The sequence below is a fragment of the Parambassis ranga genome, chromosome 15, assembly GCF_900634625.1.
Source record: "Parambassis ranga chromosome 15, fParRan2.1, whole genome shotgun sequence".
Lineage (NCBI taxonomy): Eukaryota > Metazoa > Chordata > Actinopteri > Ambassidae > Parambassis > Parambassis ranga.
In genome coordinates, this window is record NC_041035.1 from 7,793,617 (window position 1) to 7,810,462 (window position 16,846).

The following is a 16,846-nucleotide window of genomic DNA, read 5'->3' on the forward strand; positions in this document are numbered from 1 at the left end:
AACAGACAGTGGAGTCCGACAGTTTCGATAATCTACTATTTTGTCTAAATCTGTAAAAGTGTACGGAAGTAGCATGCTTCCATTGTGGGTGTAACAGGTGATAACAGTCAAGTCACATCTGCGATGGTTTTTGTGGTAGTGTAGTTTTTGAAAGAAACCTTATTTTTGTATTATCATATTTGTACCGATAACTGTGACGGCTCTACAGCCAGGACATTTGTTTACAGACGTATCTACACCAGAATAATACAAAATGGAGACTGACTGCGCCGGTAGTGCAGAAAAGAGGGAGCCGGCTTCGGCTTTGAGGGATGATATTAATGAAGACACCTGCGCAGCTAATTCCCACACGTCCCAGGTTGGGACTTATGCTACTACTGATGTCGCCCGAGCCAGGTGGACTCTACTGAAACAGGTACCGCCTCGAAAGCAAGCACAGAAATCTCATTTAGGTTCAACATTTAGGATGTTGAAACGTTTTCAAAAACGTACATCGGTTAGTATCCTCATAACAGTTATTATACAATAGTAATGGATGATTAATGGGACCGAATAGTAACCAGTCGTTTCTCCTGATTTGGCAAGAACGCTGCTATTCAGTTAATGTACCTAGTATAACATTTCTCATATGTGTCCATGCTTGTAAAGGAGCTGTTGTATTTGCTGTCACATGTTGTTTTCTTTATTGTGTGCAGTACAAGAGCCAGTCTAATGTACATTTTTAGCCTGCAACATTAATCTAAATGTCTTTATCTTCCAGTTGTGTCTGATACTTTATTTAATTTTACATTATAAGCTTGCAGCTTCACAGTAGTTTTCACCACCTAAACTAGAATATAATGTAAATGGCCAAGGACCTCTTACACACATAGGAGCAGTAGCAGTACATAGGGCTGTAAGATTTTACCATAGATGGACACAACAGACCCTTCAGTGAGCGGACACGAAAAGCTCCCTGCAAAGGGGCCATCATGCAGTCTCCATTTTACACTTCAACCTCCTGATATAGTCATGAACTCTTTTTTTTTATGGGCTTGGGTTTGTCATTGCACTAAACATACTGCAACAACTACCTAAAAAGGAAATAGCTCAACCTTCCTGTACGTTTTTTTGAATAGTTGGGGTGTACATGCATGTTGTTAGCTTAAAATTAATTGTTTGTGTGCTGTCTAAACAAACATGGCATATACCACTTTACAACACAGACTTTAACTTATACCTCTGGTTGGTTGTCTGAAAAAGAAAATGACCCAAACAGGACAACATGGAAAGAACTGGATGTGGTATTTTGGGGACACTGAAATTCGTTTACTCCCTCTTTATTTCTCTTCTAGGTGTTGCGTCAAAAGCAGGTAGAAAGTCCAGAGGTCAATAAGGTGTCTGTTCGCAGGTTTGCCACATTTGACCTTTTCAGAAGGCAAAACCTTGTGGTACAAGACCGAAGTGATACCTCAGATGGCCAGTGGGTGGAGTACAGAAGTGTCTACTTTCCTGAGTATAGTGCCTTACTCAGGTAAACACACTTGATTAGATGCACCAAAAGCTGTTGTTGCATGCTGACAAAGCACAGCAGCTATGCACCGCACAGCAGAGAACATTAGATTATGAGTAAAAATTCTAAATTACAGCAGAGGATACATGTCTTGTGTATGGGGGCGGAAATAATATATATTAAACATATTTAAACATAAATATAACTTCAACCTGATTTTGGAACTATTTGAAAAGTATTGCAACATATAGTAATACTTTTTTGCACTTTATGAATTGGTGCCATATGTAAATTACACTACAAATAAAAATTTAATATTATTATTATTATTATTATTATGCCTCCTGGCTAACAAAGGTTGTAAAATCACTCCTCTGTAACTCAGTAATTTCAGGTTTTAAGATTTATGAATATAGCTGTAAGTCAAATCTTGACTTTTGACTTTTGATTGTTTGAGATTTTAGGAAATAGTAGCAAAGATTTCTTGTTGTTGAATATAATCTTGTTCCAGCATATGAACAGTAAAAATGTGTTTATATTACCACTAAAAAGTCATTAAATGATCTGAATTATCTTTGTATCTCTCAGAGATAACCTGGGGCCTCTACAAGTTACTGAAGTGCTCAACAGCTTTGACAACACTGGCAATGTCTGTAAGTGAATATTTTATCTCACTTGTGTTTGTGTTTATTTAAACATGCATTGTGTTCACAGTAGTGTTCATTTTACCCATACTGCTCTCTGGCTTTTATTCTTGACACACACATGCACACACAGTACAAGTTCAGGTTAACCTCACGCTGTGTGCTGTTAGTGTTTGATTGACGGTTTGATGTAGGTGGTTTGATTCCATCTCTTTGAATGGGAGTGTGTCTCTTGTGTGCCTTTTACAGCAGTTTATCATGTACTCATTCCTCCCAACTACCTTCAGATGTCCTTTAGAGGAAAAGTGTTTTGCGGTTTTCTTATTGCTCCAGTCGACAGTGATGAGTGGTTTTGGAGAAAGTAAAGAACATGACTCAATTGGCTATTTGCACATGCTCTATGATATGGAGTGGAGCAGCATCACTTGATATACAGCGCTTTGACACTGACCTTCATTCTGTGAAGTGGTTTTTAAGCATTGCACTTGACTAAGTTCACTTCTGGTTTGTAAAAGTCAGTCTTATTTTCTTAATACATTTATGAATTACTGTAATATTAATTTAGTCCTTTAGATATCATACCTAAACAAACCTGCTGGTTGGTATGTACAATCCATGAATGCTTTTTCAAAATTAAATTGTCATGTAATTATGTACATGTAATAGTACAGATTTTGTCTAAAAATGTGAAATACTTGCCTGTAGTAGTGACTCATATATCATAAAATATAGCTTTACCACCTTTAAGGAAATCTGTCCTGAATTAACTTTATTAAGAATAGCACCATTAGATCAGAAGGAACTACAGTGACATGTTCACATAGTGATAACGTGATCTCGCTTCTGGAAACCTTTTAATGTTTTTGTCTGACTTGGGCAGGGGTTTTAATGAAAGAAAGGCAGTCTGCATGTTGGGGCTGTGGGAATATGAGGTCAGGGTTGACGGAGAAGCAGGGGCAGGCTCATCAGGAGGTTCAAAACACTTTTTAATCTTGTCTGTCTGTACAATATTGCACATGTGCTGCAGCTCTACCTGACACTTCATCCTCTGATAAGGTCAGTAATATTATGTATCCTATGTCTGAAAGTGGCCTTTGTGTTTAGTGTTGTCGTTACTGCTGCACGGGCCCACCTTCAAAGGCATGTAAAGGTGAAAGGAAAGGTTGCAGCTTATCGTTACCCAGCCAGATGGTCAAGGTCAGAGGTGAACATCATGGCTTGGAGCTACTTGATTTCACCCTGGAATCAAAGTATATGAGACATGACGTGATCTTATGGCAGCTTTCATTCAAACCTGCTAGAATGGGTGATCCCTTTTCTCTACAAAGAGATGATCAATGCTTGATTTTTTAGAGAGTAAAAATGAAGTGGTCATGATGTTTCTGCCTTGTCCCTCTCCAGTTTGCTTTGCTCTCTGCGCTTTTTAGGAACCTCATACAGTCTCTTCTTCATTATCATCCTTCAGGAAGTTTAACGTAGTAACTATTATTCAGAGCATTCCTCATTTGGCCACATTTTTCTTTCTGAATTTATCCCTGTCACCATTCCCCCTTTTTCTTCCTTCCACTCCTTCAACCCTCTGTCATCCCAGCTGGAGTCATGCTTGGCCAGATGGGTAACTGAGTTCCTGACTTGGCCAGTGGATTAGCACAGCCGGAGATGAGGGAACAGAGGAGGGGAGAGAAGACAAGGGGGAGTAGTGGGTGGGAATGCCAGAGGTGGAACGTGTGTGTGTGTGTGTAAAGAATGGAGAGCCACTAGCAAGGGGACCTCTCTCCTCAAACAATGGGGCAGCCATCTCCCTCCTGTTCTCCGTCCCATGTTTAGGACTAGTAATGCGTGAGATCAATTAGGATTGGTTGAGAGGAGGCTCTGAAAGGCCCAGAGGTGACCCTGTCAGAGCTCAGAGGTGTATTTTTGGAGGTGGGAGTTAGAGAGAGACCCTTCTAAATACACAGATATATGGATTTATCTATGCAAAGATGGACCAGTGAGGCCAAATGCTCACTGATAATGTACTGCTATGGCGCTAACACATATTCATGTCACCCAGCATCACACCCACTCCACCTTTCCTGCTGTCTTGATAATCCCCTACCCCTGAGGTGTGGACAAGCCCAAATCCTAGGGGTTCTTGTCCTCTTGAATAGCAGGCTAAAAAGCCTGGCCGGATTATCCCACTGCTTCCAAAATGTGTGGACTCAGCTTAAAATTGCTACCCCCTCTCAGCATGACCCTCTCTCCTGGCTATTGTGTTGATCCCACTACTGTGCACGTACGTGAACAATATGTTGTTTCTTGAGGTGAAGATAAGGCAGAGTCAATGGTTTCATTTTAAGACCAGACGGGCAGAAAAGACATGTCAATGAAGACTTTGGGAGTGTGTGTTAGAGGCGACTTCCTATTGTTAGAACACAAGACCTATTACGAAACCAAGTTGGAGATGCATTTTATTTCTTTTAAATAAATTAAATATGGTCAGAATATAATGGAGGCTGGATCTGTAAATGAAGGCTTTTATTACTTCTTCTACTAATTCTATGCATTTAGTAGAAGGTCTTTGTTTTGGACCATGGTTCTAGACCCAGAAGGACTCTTCCTGGAGATCTCCAGGTGTCTTATAGTGCATACACATCTGCCAGGTGACATTAGGCTCACGTGTTTTAGCCTTCTCAGTATCAGGTTAAAAGCACCCCCTCTGTTGGTCACCCACAGGCCATGAAGCTGTAGTAACTTTTGTAACTCGTTATGTGTGAATGAGTCGGCCGTTTTCAGACCGGACTTGATCACTCTGAACTATTTGAACTCTGAACTTCCGATCCTCCCGATTCTTTAGTTGACAGCAGGGGCTTGTAATTGTGAGAAAGCTTTGTGTAGGCATCAGTTGGGGGTTTAGCAGTGCTTGTTTCCTGCTAAGGGTCAGGATTCTAGGACACAATAAAGGCCCCTTGGGGCTGGGTGACTAAGAATGCATCACAAAATGCATGAGTGTATGTGATTGAGAGGGCTTAGGTAGAGCATGTTGGGCTGAGGGGCTACCTGTTTGGTTCATGTTTCAGGCAAAGGTCCTGGAGAAAGACAAATGCACACACACACATAGAAACTTTGTGTATTTGTTGAATATTTAGTGTGGCTCTAAGCTGTAAATGTCAAGAACAACACACAATGGAAATCATGGGACTTTTAGGAGCCTAGTGTAAGTTTTAGGTTTAGGACAATGTTATTATGGTTTAGATTATAAATGCATCTACTGGAAGTGTAACTCATTTTCCATCCTGAAGCAATAAAAATACAGTGTATTTGTGTGTGTAATTTAAAGCAAGGCGTCCTAGTAAAGCCTTAGAGCCTTCTTACAGCTGTCATTGTCTGAATGGGTACTAGCCTTTCAGCCTCTCAGTTGTCCCTATTATCTCCCACAGACTTCACCTGTCACCCTGCTGGTAAATACTATAAGTCCTGAGTGTTTGAATGTGCGAAAGGGAGGGCAAATCATTTTGTCTGTGTGTATTAGATGTTTGTGGTAGCATGGGGACTATCTTTGTTTACTGTTTGTAAAGAAGAGTGGTATCAGCCATCCTATCAAAATTGCCATTCACAACTGTACCTGACAGAATCATGTTCTCTTTGTTAAAGTGTTGGACAGGCGTGTGCATTTTTCTCGTATCTGGAGTATCTGTCCTGGTCATGTATGCGTGTTTAATCTAGTGTACTAGTGTCTAAGTGTTCTTAGTGACTCTGTGTGTGCGCATTTGAACGCATGTGTATGTGTGTGTGCTGTAATAGGTGCCCCCCGTAGCCTCCCCTTGTGCCAGGCCTTTAGCGGAGCCCTGTTTGCATAATTATGCTAATTCATTGTGCCATAGTGCTAATTAGACCTTGTTAGACAATAGCGCTAGACTGGGAGCTGGCAGGCACACACGCGCACACGTACAGACACTCGCGCACACACACACTCGCACACACAGACTGTTGTGTCAATGACAAGGTTTGCGGTCCCCCTCTGTGCTGTTTATGACATGCTCTCTATAGAACTGGTTCTCCACTGGTGCGCTTTGGACTGAGCTCAGGTGTCTCTTATGATTTTGATTTCAGCTAATGGAACAAAAGTCAATGTGAGACGAGAATACAGCTCAGGCTTCTTTACAATGTGACACAATTGGTGCATGCTCATATTCTCATTGTCTCTCATATTCCACAGAGCTGTTAATTGCTCCTTTGCCAGCAATTTATTCCTTTCTTTCTAAATTCCGCTTGTACATTGTAACAATAAATGCACGTCAGTTTACTTTCAGTTCACTGTATGATTTGATTAGAGTCAACTGACGAAATAAGTTTTGAGAAAAAAGACATTTTATTGGCTGTAAAACACATTTAGACTGTATTATTTCATAATTAGTTAAAAAAACGATGTTTTAAGTATATATGAAAAATGTAACCACGAAGGCTCACATTTTGAAGTTATTGAAATAATATAATCTTCTTGCACCTCATGTCAAATGGCAAATATACAGATGGATTAAAAAAATAACTCAAATGCTCCAACTGTTCTATTTTCGCCATTGCCATAGTAATTGTTTCTAGGTCTATAATTTAACCACAGAACACAAAAAGACAGTTGCGCAGTAAGTGGATGTGGCTTTTAAAGTGTGTACGCTAATGTGCATGTAGTGTGTGTCACTTGGTGACGTCGGAGAGGGGGTTGAAGGTATTGTAAGCAAGACTTGAGTGGCTTGAGGGCACACTGAAAGAGTTGCCGGTTGACTTAATTGAAAGTAATTGATTTTTGCTTGTGTAGCCTTGTCTCCTCCATCCGTTCACTGGAGGAAACACGAAGCAGGGACTTGCCCGAAGTACTGTTGGGTGTTAGAAGCTTCTTGGCACACAAGAAATAAAGAGCTGCCACATTACATCTAGGCCCAACTTGATGCTAATATGCAGATGCACACATGAATGTATATGCACATGCAAGTTCCCCGTCGTAAACCTTCATTTTGACTTTGATCACAATGAGGATTGAAGGTGGGCTGCTGAGTCCTTTCCCATTATAGGCAGCAGTTGATTATGTGAATTTGTGCATGGCTGAGAGTTTATGTGTGTGTCCAGATGCGTGTGCACTTGTGCACTATTACCAGTAAGCGGTGGGGATTAAGTTCAGGAAATGAGTAGAGCGTTAAAGGGTGCTTCCCTGCCCAGTGCTCCTGCATTGTCACCACAGCTAATACTCAGCTAATTACAAGGACATACTTTAACAGCAAGCTCAGCCTGTAACCCGCATGTCTCTCCACTTTGTTCCCTCCTTTTCTTAGGCTACCCCCTCACCCTAGAGTTAGGCGATAAAATGAAAGAGAAAAAAAAAGAAAGAGTAATAACAGGTCGTTCCCCTCCCTAAAAGCTCACCCTCCCTCTGGACGGATACAATTATTGGATTTTTCTCCATTTAAGTCACCCAACCCCTATATGCCCCTCCTACCCATGGTGCCTAAGCTCAGCATACTCTGGCCCCCTCCAAACATGTAACACACACACACAGTGACAGAGTGTGGAAGAAGAGAACATATATCATTGAGTTGTGATTAACAGTCAGAATGTCATGCCACCAGGTATCACCAATGCAAACTCTCCTATTTTTTTTGCCCCTTTTTGTTTTAGCCTTATTTCATACAGCTGTCTTTTAAATAATTAAAATATAGACAAGATTCTGTTAAAACATGCGTAGACAAAGTCTCTCTGGTCTCTTGGGAACCTTTCTATTTTATTTATTTTTTTTAAATCTTTATGTTTTATAATAATACATTCAGGAATAATGCTGAATTGAAAGCTATAATCCTTTCATGTTCTTTTTCCTGATAATTGTATCGAATGCATTTCTTAATGCAGACTTCCGGGCTGCTTAGAGTATACAATCTTTTACATACTGCATATGCTGCAGTCATGATCAGTAATACTACTACTTACTTAATGTCATATATACATACAGTAGTTTTACATGCTGATCTACCAGACCAATACAGAATATCTTTGCCATTTTTGTGTTTTCTAATTATCCATGTTTACTTTGTCAGTGTGTTATGAATGTATGAACAAACACATGTGCTGTATGCCTCCATTAGTGAGCTAAGTTGTTAGTGTATGGTAGTTAATTTGGCTCTCCTCCCTCTTGTACCCGTCAAGTGCACCACTGGGTACTTGGAAAGGCATGAGTATGCATGTCTTTGTTTATGCATGTGCAAGTCTGTGTGTGAACGTCCCTAATGATGTTTTAAAACAAATAGATGATTAATGTGATTAGTGTGTTAGTGAGGAGTGGAACAGCTATTGTAAATGGCTGCACAGCCATATGGGAATAGGCTTTGGCTCCAATCCAAACACTCAGTTTGTCTGTACAGTGTAACCCCACTTTGCATCGGTTTCCCCAGATGTAATGCCTTTCTATATAATATTTCTGCTGTTTTAAACAGATTTGTGTGTCTTTTATGTTGAGTTTCATTGCATTAAGCTCACTTGATCAGCAAATGTAATAATAGGCAAGAAAAGTACCTATTGTGTCTGCAGCATTTTCTTTGTTTTTCTTAAGTAAACATCTGTATTGTATAAGTAATAATAAATAATTACAATAATAATTACATCTGTCTATCTAAACACAAAGTTAAAAGTTAAAAAGTTGTTTGATGACGTCTTGGAGAAAACTAAAGTAATCTTTATCATTAAAAAAATACTACAAGCTGTTGATTTACAGCTCTCATTTTTATATGTCACTCTAAGTAAGTCAATCAAGCCTTCAGGAACCACACATTTTTTTTATTCACTAATCGCCCTAACAGAGACAGGCAACTGCTGCTTGTCAGCTTTCAACCTGTCAACACGTCTTTGCTGAAATGGCTAATGTGTTTGTTATTTAGCTAAAGAGCCAATAACTTGCTTTGTGACTCACTGTGACTACAGCTTTAATGCACAAACTGCTACAGTCACTCATTTGTTCTGTCAGTCTCTCTCTCCATCTGGAGATTCACTAAATAGCCCCACAGGGGCCGTTAACTGCCAGTAGACTGTGCTAAAGCTAAAGTAGGTGTTGACGCTAATGGGGGTCTGAGGGGAAAGTTAACTGATTTTCAAGTGCCCCCCTGAGAGACTGTCCTAATCATTAACTAGCTGTAGCATCTCTCTGGGGCTCCAAGCTGGAGAGACTAAAACTGTTGTGACTATGATAACTGCCAACTGCTTTATTGTGCTTTGTGGCTTGATGGATGTTGTGGGAGAGAATTGTTTTGTGCAGAAAAGAGAGTGACAAAAAATACATCTGTACTGGTTTTATATTTTACACATCAATGCAAATATATATTTTAGTAAAATGATGACTTTTTTCTCATGCAGTCTCTCTTTCTCTTAATCTGTCTCTCATTTACACATGGCATTTGCACACACAATTTTCTCCTACTTTGTCTGTGTCCACAGCAGGCCATGGCGCCACAGATCTTTGTGTCTGCCCACTGAGGCTGAAATATACTCTCTCCTTTGCTGTCGCTCACATACGCAGTGAAGAATAGAGGAAAGTATGGGAGACATCAGGTGACACTGAGCTTTGGTTATGGAGAGGTCCAATCATACTTGTAAGACCCTGTAGTGTCCAGCAGTTACACCGTGATGTCATGCAAATTATATTTATATAGGGTTATTGTAAAATGTGTATCAGCCTCTGCCTTCTAAAATCTGTGAAATTTTGGTTGCCTGTGTGTTTTTTGTGGCATGTATGGAAAGACATTCAAAATTGATTGGTTAATAAGCAAATAAAATTAATACTATTACCACAGTTTTTTTGTTAATGCGACAGTGGCAAGGGCACATTTAAAAATATATCATACTTCAAATACAGCTAGCCTGTTTTTGTTTTTATGAGCAAACAAGAACTCTCCAGTGACTGGTAAAAAGGTGTTTCCTGTGCCAGTGTCACAGGTTCAATTTTTCTCGTACTGCTGGTAACATCTTGCCTCACCGATTCATTGCTTTCCACCCTCTCCTCTGTGCTTCTTCCCTCCCTCTCTGCCTTCCTCTCTGTCTCTCTCTCCACCCACCAGTGATTGCACAATCTTCCCATCTCAACCACAATCATAACAGCCCAGCTTCTGTGCCAGTGTGTAACCCCCATGAGTCTACACACACACACATGCACATGTGTCCTCGAGGAGGAATACAGTTGGAGCTTTTATGCTGCTTTCCCAAGTGGCTGTTCTCGAGCATAGCCACAATGGAGGGCCTAATGTGGATTTGTTTAGAGAGCTGGTTAATTGGAGTAGGATGCTCTAATTGCACCTCTTTCATGGTGTGCGTCTGTATGTTTGTGGATGTGTGTGTGTGTGTGTGTGTGTGTGTGTCACCTGGCTTTTGTTTAGACTGTGTGTGGGAAAACATTTACTCAGCTATAGCTACACTACACAAACACTATAAGCTTCATGGCACACACATAATGGGTGTGAAGTGCCTAAGTACAGAGCGAGAGAAACAAATAGAGAGAGAAAGAATACATACAGTAGTACAGCATTGAATACGTGTGAACTACTGTATCTCCAGAGCCCCCATTTACGTGACTACACAAACTGTAAAGTGCTTCTATGTCTCTGTTTGTGTTGTCCCCCAGTTGGGGGTGCTCTAAGTCTTTGTATGACTCTGCTATATAGCTTCAGTAGCATTTGACTTTTTTGTATGAAGGTGTACTATCAAGAGGAGATTTGTGGCATAATATATGATAATCTGGTAACAACATTTTTGATAATCTAATAATCTTAAATCATTTCTGTTTTTTACTGTCATCACTTTAATGCAGTTTAATGGTGGCTACCATCTACAAATAATAAATAAGTAAAGGTAATTTGCCAGCTAACTACTAGCAAAGTGTGTGGCCACTTCAATTAAAGAGCATTACTGATGAGAGCGAGACACTCTACCTGCAAAGAAGTTGAATTTTGGATACCAGGAAAAAAACGTCTTAGTTGTAGTTGTTTGTTTAAAACCATAAGTCTGTTCGACTTCTCCCTGTACTTTTGTTAGTCCAGTTATTTTCGGTGTCAGCTCACAATCCACTTATGATGATTGTGTCTGTGTGTTTGTATATGTGTGAATGAAAACACATGGCATGCCCTAAGTGGGCCATAGGCCTAATACTAATCAATGGCCGTCATTTAAGCCCATTCTGTTCCTGCAAACACACGCAGGAGTACACAGCACAGCGCTTTGCTGATCAATTGAAAGTAAGTGACATTCAGTTGTTTGCTTGTCTCCTAAGGACATGATCTGGACCAGGAGAGTCTGTCTCTGGCTTACAAAGACTTTTCTTTGTGTTCTTTTGTATTCTTTTTTCTGTTGTTCGGGATTATTATTATAAAACAAGATAGTGATCTCTCTTGTTAGAATAAGAGTTTGTGCCCTCTTCTTTTAAGAGCATGTGTATTTGTGTAGGCGCATCTGTTTGTAGGGTCAGGCCAAATGGAGATGTATTATTAGTAACCATTTTGTGTTTGGTCCGTGTGGTTCTCCAGCAAAGCAATCAGATCACTTAATAGGCTACTTGGTCTATGCTCTATGGCCTAAAGCTTCCTGTCTCTCCTTGTATGTCTCTCTTTCTCTCTCTCTCCCTCCTTTAATGCCCCTCTCCAGCACACACAAAAACCCCAGCAGCCACGGCCATCACCCCTTATCTTCTCTCTCCTCTCTCTGCCGCTTCTTCCCCTGCTGTCCTTTACCTCCACGGGGGGAAAAGGGACAAGGTCATGAAGATAAACATAGAAAAGTGAAAGTGGAAGAGGGAAAGGGAGACAGAGAGCTGAAATGAACCATCTCATTTGGACATTAGCCCTTGGGCAGCTGTGGTGAGAGGCTAGCTTGCCTAGCGGATAATGCCCAATTGTGTATAAGGCATTATTTAGTTTCAGTTAGCTGGCTGCTTTGACAAGCTATTACTGACAAGAATGGAGACCAGGGTAATGCATTGCTCCTCAGCTGAGTACTTGTCTTTCTGAGCGTGTGTGAGACAGGTGGGTAACTGCTGCTTAGACCTAGTGATACTGACATTGCGTCACTCATTACTGGTGTGCCGAGTGTTGTGCATCACACACAGATATAATACACATGTGTGTGTGTCTTGACATCATGCTTAGTGGACTGTTTCCATCCATGCGTGATGGACAACATTACCACTGAGAGGCTAATCTCTGTGTTGCATATGAGCCTCATTCACTTGAGTAGGCTGTATGGTGAAAGGTCCCTTTACTACTGAAATAAGGCCTTTTCATTAAAAAAAGTGGATGTAAAATGGATGTGACATGACCAGAGAATAGAGAGGATAAAGACTGATAACACCACAGGCTTAAACAAATGGACAAGTGATTGGAAAATTAGAAGTTTGAATCCTGTTCTTCACATGCCGATGCATCCTTGGGATACTTAACCTTGCTTCAGATGGCACATGAGTACCGTGCATGGCAAGTCTGCAGCACTGCAGTGTGAATTTGTGAGTAATTTTTTGTGCAAACTGATGAATGTGAAGCACATTAAGAACCTCTCAGGTATAAGCTGAATACGCTATAAAAATGCAGACTGTTTATAGAGAAAATTGCAGGTTTAAGTCCAGCTTATTTAAAAGGGTTTTGATGATACTACAACAGGAGAAGAGTGTGTATCAAGACAGAAAGGTGGATTGTTTGCTCGTTTCCATTTAGACACAACTATGGACCACACAGTCTTGCAGAAAAAACTCACAAATTGAAAACTGTGCAACTACAGTATGTTTTTGATGCAGCCTCATTGTCAAGGACACACTTGTATTGTTGTTTTATCTCTACTGTATCATGTATACAGTATGATCTGCAGTGGCATGAAACGAGATTTTTACTGAAATGGCTTCGTAGTCTCTGCTCTTCTTGTTAGACATTCGCATTTCTATGACCTTCTATGAACAAAACACCTTTGAGCTTCACCAGCTCCTCACCACTCTGGATCAAAACATTTATTATGTTTGTGATTGTTCCACTGCTTCACACAGAAATTTGAAAATCGTCTGTTCACTGATAAGTGTTTGTTTTCTGAGAATCTATACAACGCTCTATGGATTCTCCAGTGTAAAAAAATCTCTCAGAGTAGATATGTTTTTATACAATTAGTTCTGAATTCTATACCCCTGTGTGTTTAAGTAAACTATAAAAAAGAAAGAATATTCAACTCTATTCAACTAGAAGCAGGAGTTATGATGATCCTGTCCTCCATACGTAAGAAGGGAAGGCCAAATGGTGAGAGAAGAGGAGAATGCCTAATAGAGATATATCATTACACTCTTATATGTGTAATCTATTGTGCTGCCATTGAACAGCAGCAGCATGGGTTTGGCAGAAGGCCATGCACACACACAAACACACACACCGACACACACACATGCTGTGCCTCCAGTGGGGCAGTAATAGAGGGTGTGAGTGTATTAGTCGCTACAGTCCAAGTGTTAAGTGCTGGCCTGGTGTGTGTGAGATCGATGACAGCCGGGCGGCCCCTCATTCTGACACACACACAGTGACACACACACAGACAGAGAGATGTGACACATAGTCTGAGGTCAGGGGTCATACACAAACATATCAGTATCTCATATACACACACAGACATACCTCTGTATTTCTGTATTGTATATGTGTATGTGCCAAAAACACTTTCTGTGACTATTAGATACACACCACACAGACACACACAAAGCCATACATATACCCATCTTGTCCTGTGACTGTAGGGAGGGGTCTGCTGTCAAGCACCGGTGGTCCATCGATACTCAGGCAGAGCACTAATGCCTGCTGTCTGCTGATGGATGCTGGCTTGCCTCCAGGGACCATTAGACTCACTGGGACACAGACAGACGCACATACACAAACACACATCAGTACACTAACAAAATCGCATAAACAAACCTTGTACTTTCATGCCCCCAAAGATAATTAGACTTGTATGCTCTAATACTACAAATACATGCAAGTGGTGTACACACCACTTGCATGTATTTGTAGTATTAGAGCATACAAGCTCTAATACAAGCACAAATGTACACGTACATTTGTGCTTGAATGTGTGAAATGCTCAACGGCGCGTGTTTCAGCTCTGTTACAGGCCAATATGGCATTAGGACTTCTTTTTATTAGGGCTTATTTATGGTCGTGTATTGTTGCCTGTTTGTGCAGAACCACATCTATAACAACAGTCTGTTAATACAGTAGTGGTCTCCCCCTCAGAAATAACGGATACAGAAAGCTGTGATTGACCACTCAAAATTAGGTATTCACCAACGCTATTTAATTGAATTGTTAAGTCCCGGGATGATATTTTTGGGTGACTTCAAAACTTCCACATCTCTGCCATGGAAGTTATTCTGTGCTGATTCGTGACACTGCACGTCATTTGTTGCAGTTCATTGGTAGTGTTGGCGTTTATGATGGCATCGCACACAATCCTCTTCTTTCCTGTCCTTAGCTGGCAGCAGGGTCATTAGGTCATCAGTGTTCACATGGCTAAAATCACCAGAGTGCTGCAGGATCAAACGTTATGTTCTGATCCTTTGCCTTGCTATCCATCGAGCTGCAATCCAGACACCATTAGTGCTACTCTTCTCTACTTTACTGCACCTCTTTGGTCCTTTTCTTCATTCTCTTTTCCAGAGCCCTCAGTTCCAGTCCATCCAATTGAACATACACTCACAGATCTGTATTGCTCACTGAGTGTCAAGCTCAATAATCAAAATACACAAAAGCTTAGCGAAGCTAACAAACTACTGTTTCTAGGCTATATATTTAGACCAAATCAAGAGTAACTACAGCCAGCCAATTATATCATTTAGAGCAAACCCCGAACCTGCAAGGAACAATGGCCTTAATGGAAAACATATTGTTGTCAAACTGACATAAGTATATAAACATTTACTTACATTATCCTGCATGGCACAGGGGGGACTTGATACCTCCTGAAAAGCATAAGTTGGAAGTGTTTTATTGGTGCTGTTTGAGGCTACATTCCTGTGGTGGAAGTCACTGTGATGTTTTTGTCTTAATGAGAGTTGATGAAGGTCAATGAAGTTGATAAATAAAAACTATGAAGTCTACACAGGAGCAGTGTTGCATATGAAATAGGAGTGGGGAGGAGAGGAGTAGTGAGCAACACAGAATAGATGAAAACAAAGTGAAAGATGATGAGCAAGAAAACAGTGAAAGGACACCTTGAGAGAAAGAGAAGAGAGAGATGGGTCCTGACAGGAGAAGGGGACTGTCTGTGGATTTGCCTGCATCAAATCCAGGCGCCTCTGGGCATCATCACAGTACAGGCTCACACACACACACACAGACACAGCAATGTGCACACAGATGCACAGTGATAACCCATCAGCACTGGCCAAGTGTTGTTTAATCCAACCTGACTTGCACTCGACAGAAAAAGCAAATTCACTTCCACTCACAGTCTGAAAAACAGAGCACTCTTCAAATAAATGGCAGCGCTCTGAATTACCCCGTTTATGTGTGTGTCTGTGCCCACTGGCATGCACACGTGCACACACTCTACAGCTCATGTTTTTATTTTTGTGATGATTTTTTTCAGTGTGTCTCTGTGTGTGTGTTTACATGTATTGGTGGTGACAAGCTCTTCAGCAGTACCCCCTTCATTGTGTGACAGGCAGATAGCTAGGCTGCTCTGCTCCCTATTGTTAGGGGGCTGTCATCAAACCCTGCTTGTACAGCCAGTTACACTCCCTGTGTGTGTGTGTGTGTGTGTTTGTATGCGTGCATAAATATGTGCGAGAGAGTTTGCACTTTTGTTGTACTTTTTAATCTGTGTATGTGCTAATTCATACACCTGCGTGTTTTCCTTGTGTGTTTGCAGTGTATATGAACATAACAGTCCACGCACAGGTGTGTGTGTGTGTGTGTGTGTGTATGTAGGATTTGTTTATCTATGCCATAATGAAAGAGAGAGGAGAAGATCAGGGCTGACAAGCCATTGTTTAACAGACTGATAGTTTGGCTGGAGCGCTCTACTGTACTCCCCTCTTCTCTCCATTGTTATGTGACTTGTCATTAAGCCCTTGTTGTCCAGTCAAAATGTGCAGGAGTGCTTGTTAGCCACAGCACTGTCATTTGTGGAGAGGAGTAGGTGAGTCCGACACACACGCAGACACACACAGAAACACACACCAACACAGATACAAGAGGCCAGAAGCAAAGAGTGGGCACTGCAGATGTGAAAAATTATTTTTGCTCAGTATCTGTGGTGCTTGATGTATTATTAACGTTTCGTGTAATACTGTTCAAAAGACACAAGCCGTGCTGATGAAATTAGGAATCCTGCAGTTTTGATCGAGCAAAAGAGGCAACTCCCCACAGTTTTTGAAGAATAAGTGTTGTGGAGCTGAAAAATCTACATTAAGTGGTTTATTTTTTCATTGATCGAAATAAATACTTCATTAGTAAACTTTATGGCACTATTATGGTGTTGTAAAAATAACACAATAGTCCTATATGTTTTGTATGTTTAAGACGGAGTGAAAGTGAAATAAAGAGGATCTCTTTAATCAAGAAAATTAATTTGATTAAATGTTTAGTTTAACCAATTTCTATACCAAAACTTTGTGAAGAAAAGTTCGAGGAAACACTAAAATCTTTATCTAGCAATATTGGAAAATAGATTTTAAACAGAAAGT

The 16,846-nt window shown here is 40.7% G+C and overlaps 1 protein-coding gene across 1 annotated transcript in view; it reads left to right on the plus strand.

Annotated features, from left to right (window-relative positions):
* The first annotated feature begins 86 nt into the window (after nucleotides 1-86).
* Nucleotides 87-16,846, plus strand: part of camkmt (calmodulin-lysine N-methyltransferase) — an 81,293-nt gene continuing 64,533 nt past the window's right edge. Inside the window, exons 1-4 of the mRNA XM_028423289.1 lie at nucleotides 87-135; nucleotides 228-415; nucleotides 1,335-1,513; nucleotides 2,081-2,145. Of these exons, the coding sequence (XP_028279090.1) occupies nucleotides 254-415; nucleotides 1,335-1,513; nucleotides 2,081-2,145 (406 nt within the window). The 5' untranslated portion in view covers nucleotides 87-135; nucleotides 228-253. The remainder of the gene's footprint in view (nucleotides 136-227; nucleotides 416-1,334; nucleotides 1,514-2,080; nucleotides 2,146-16,846) is intronic.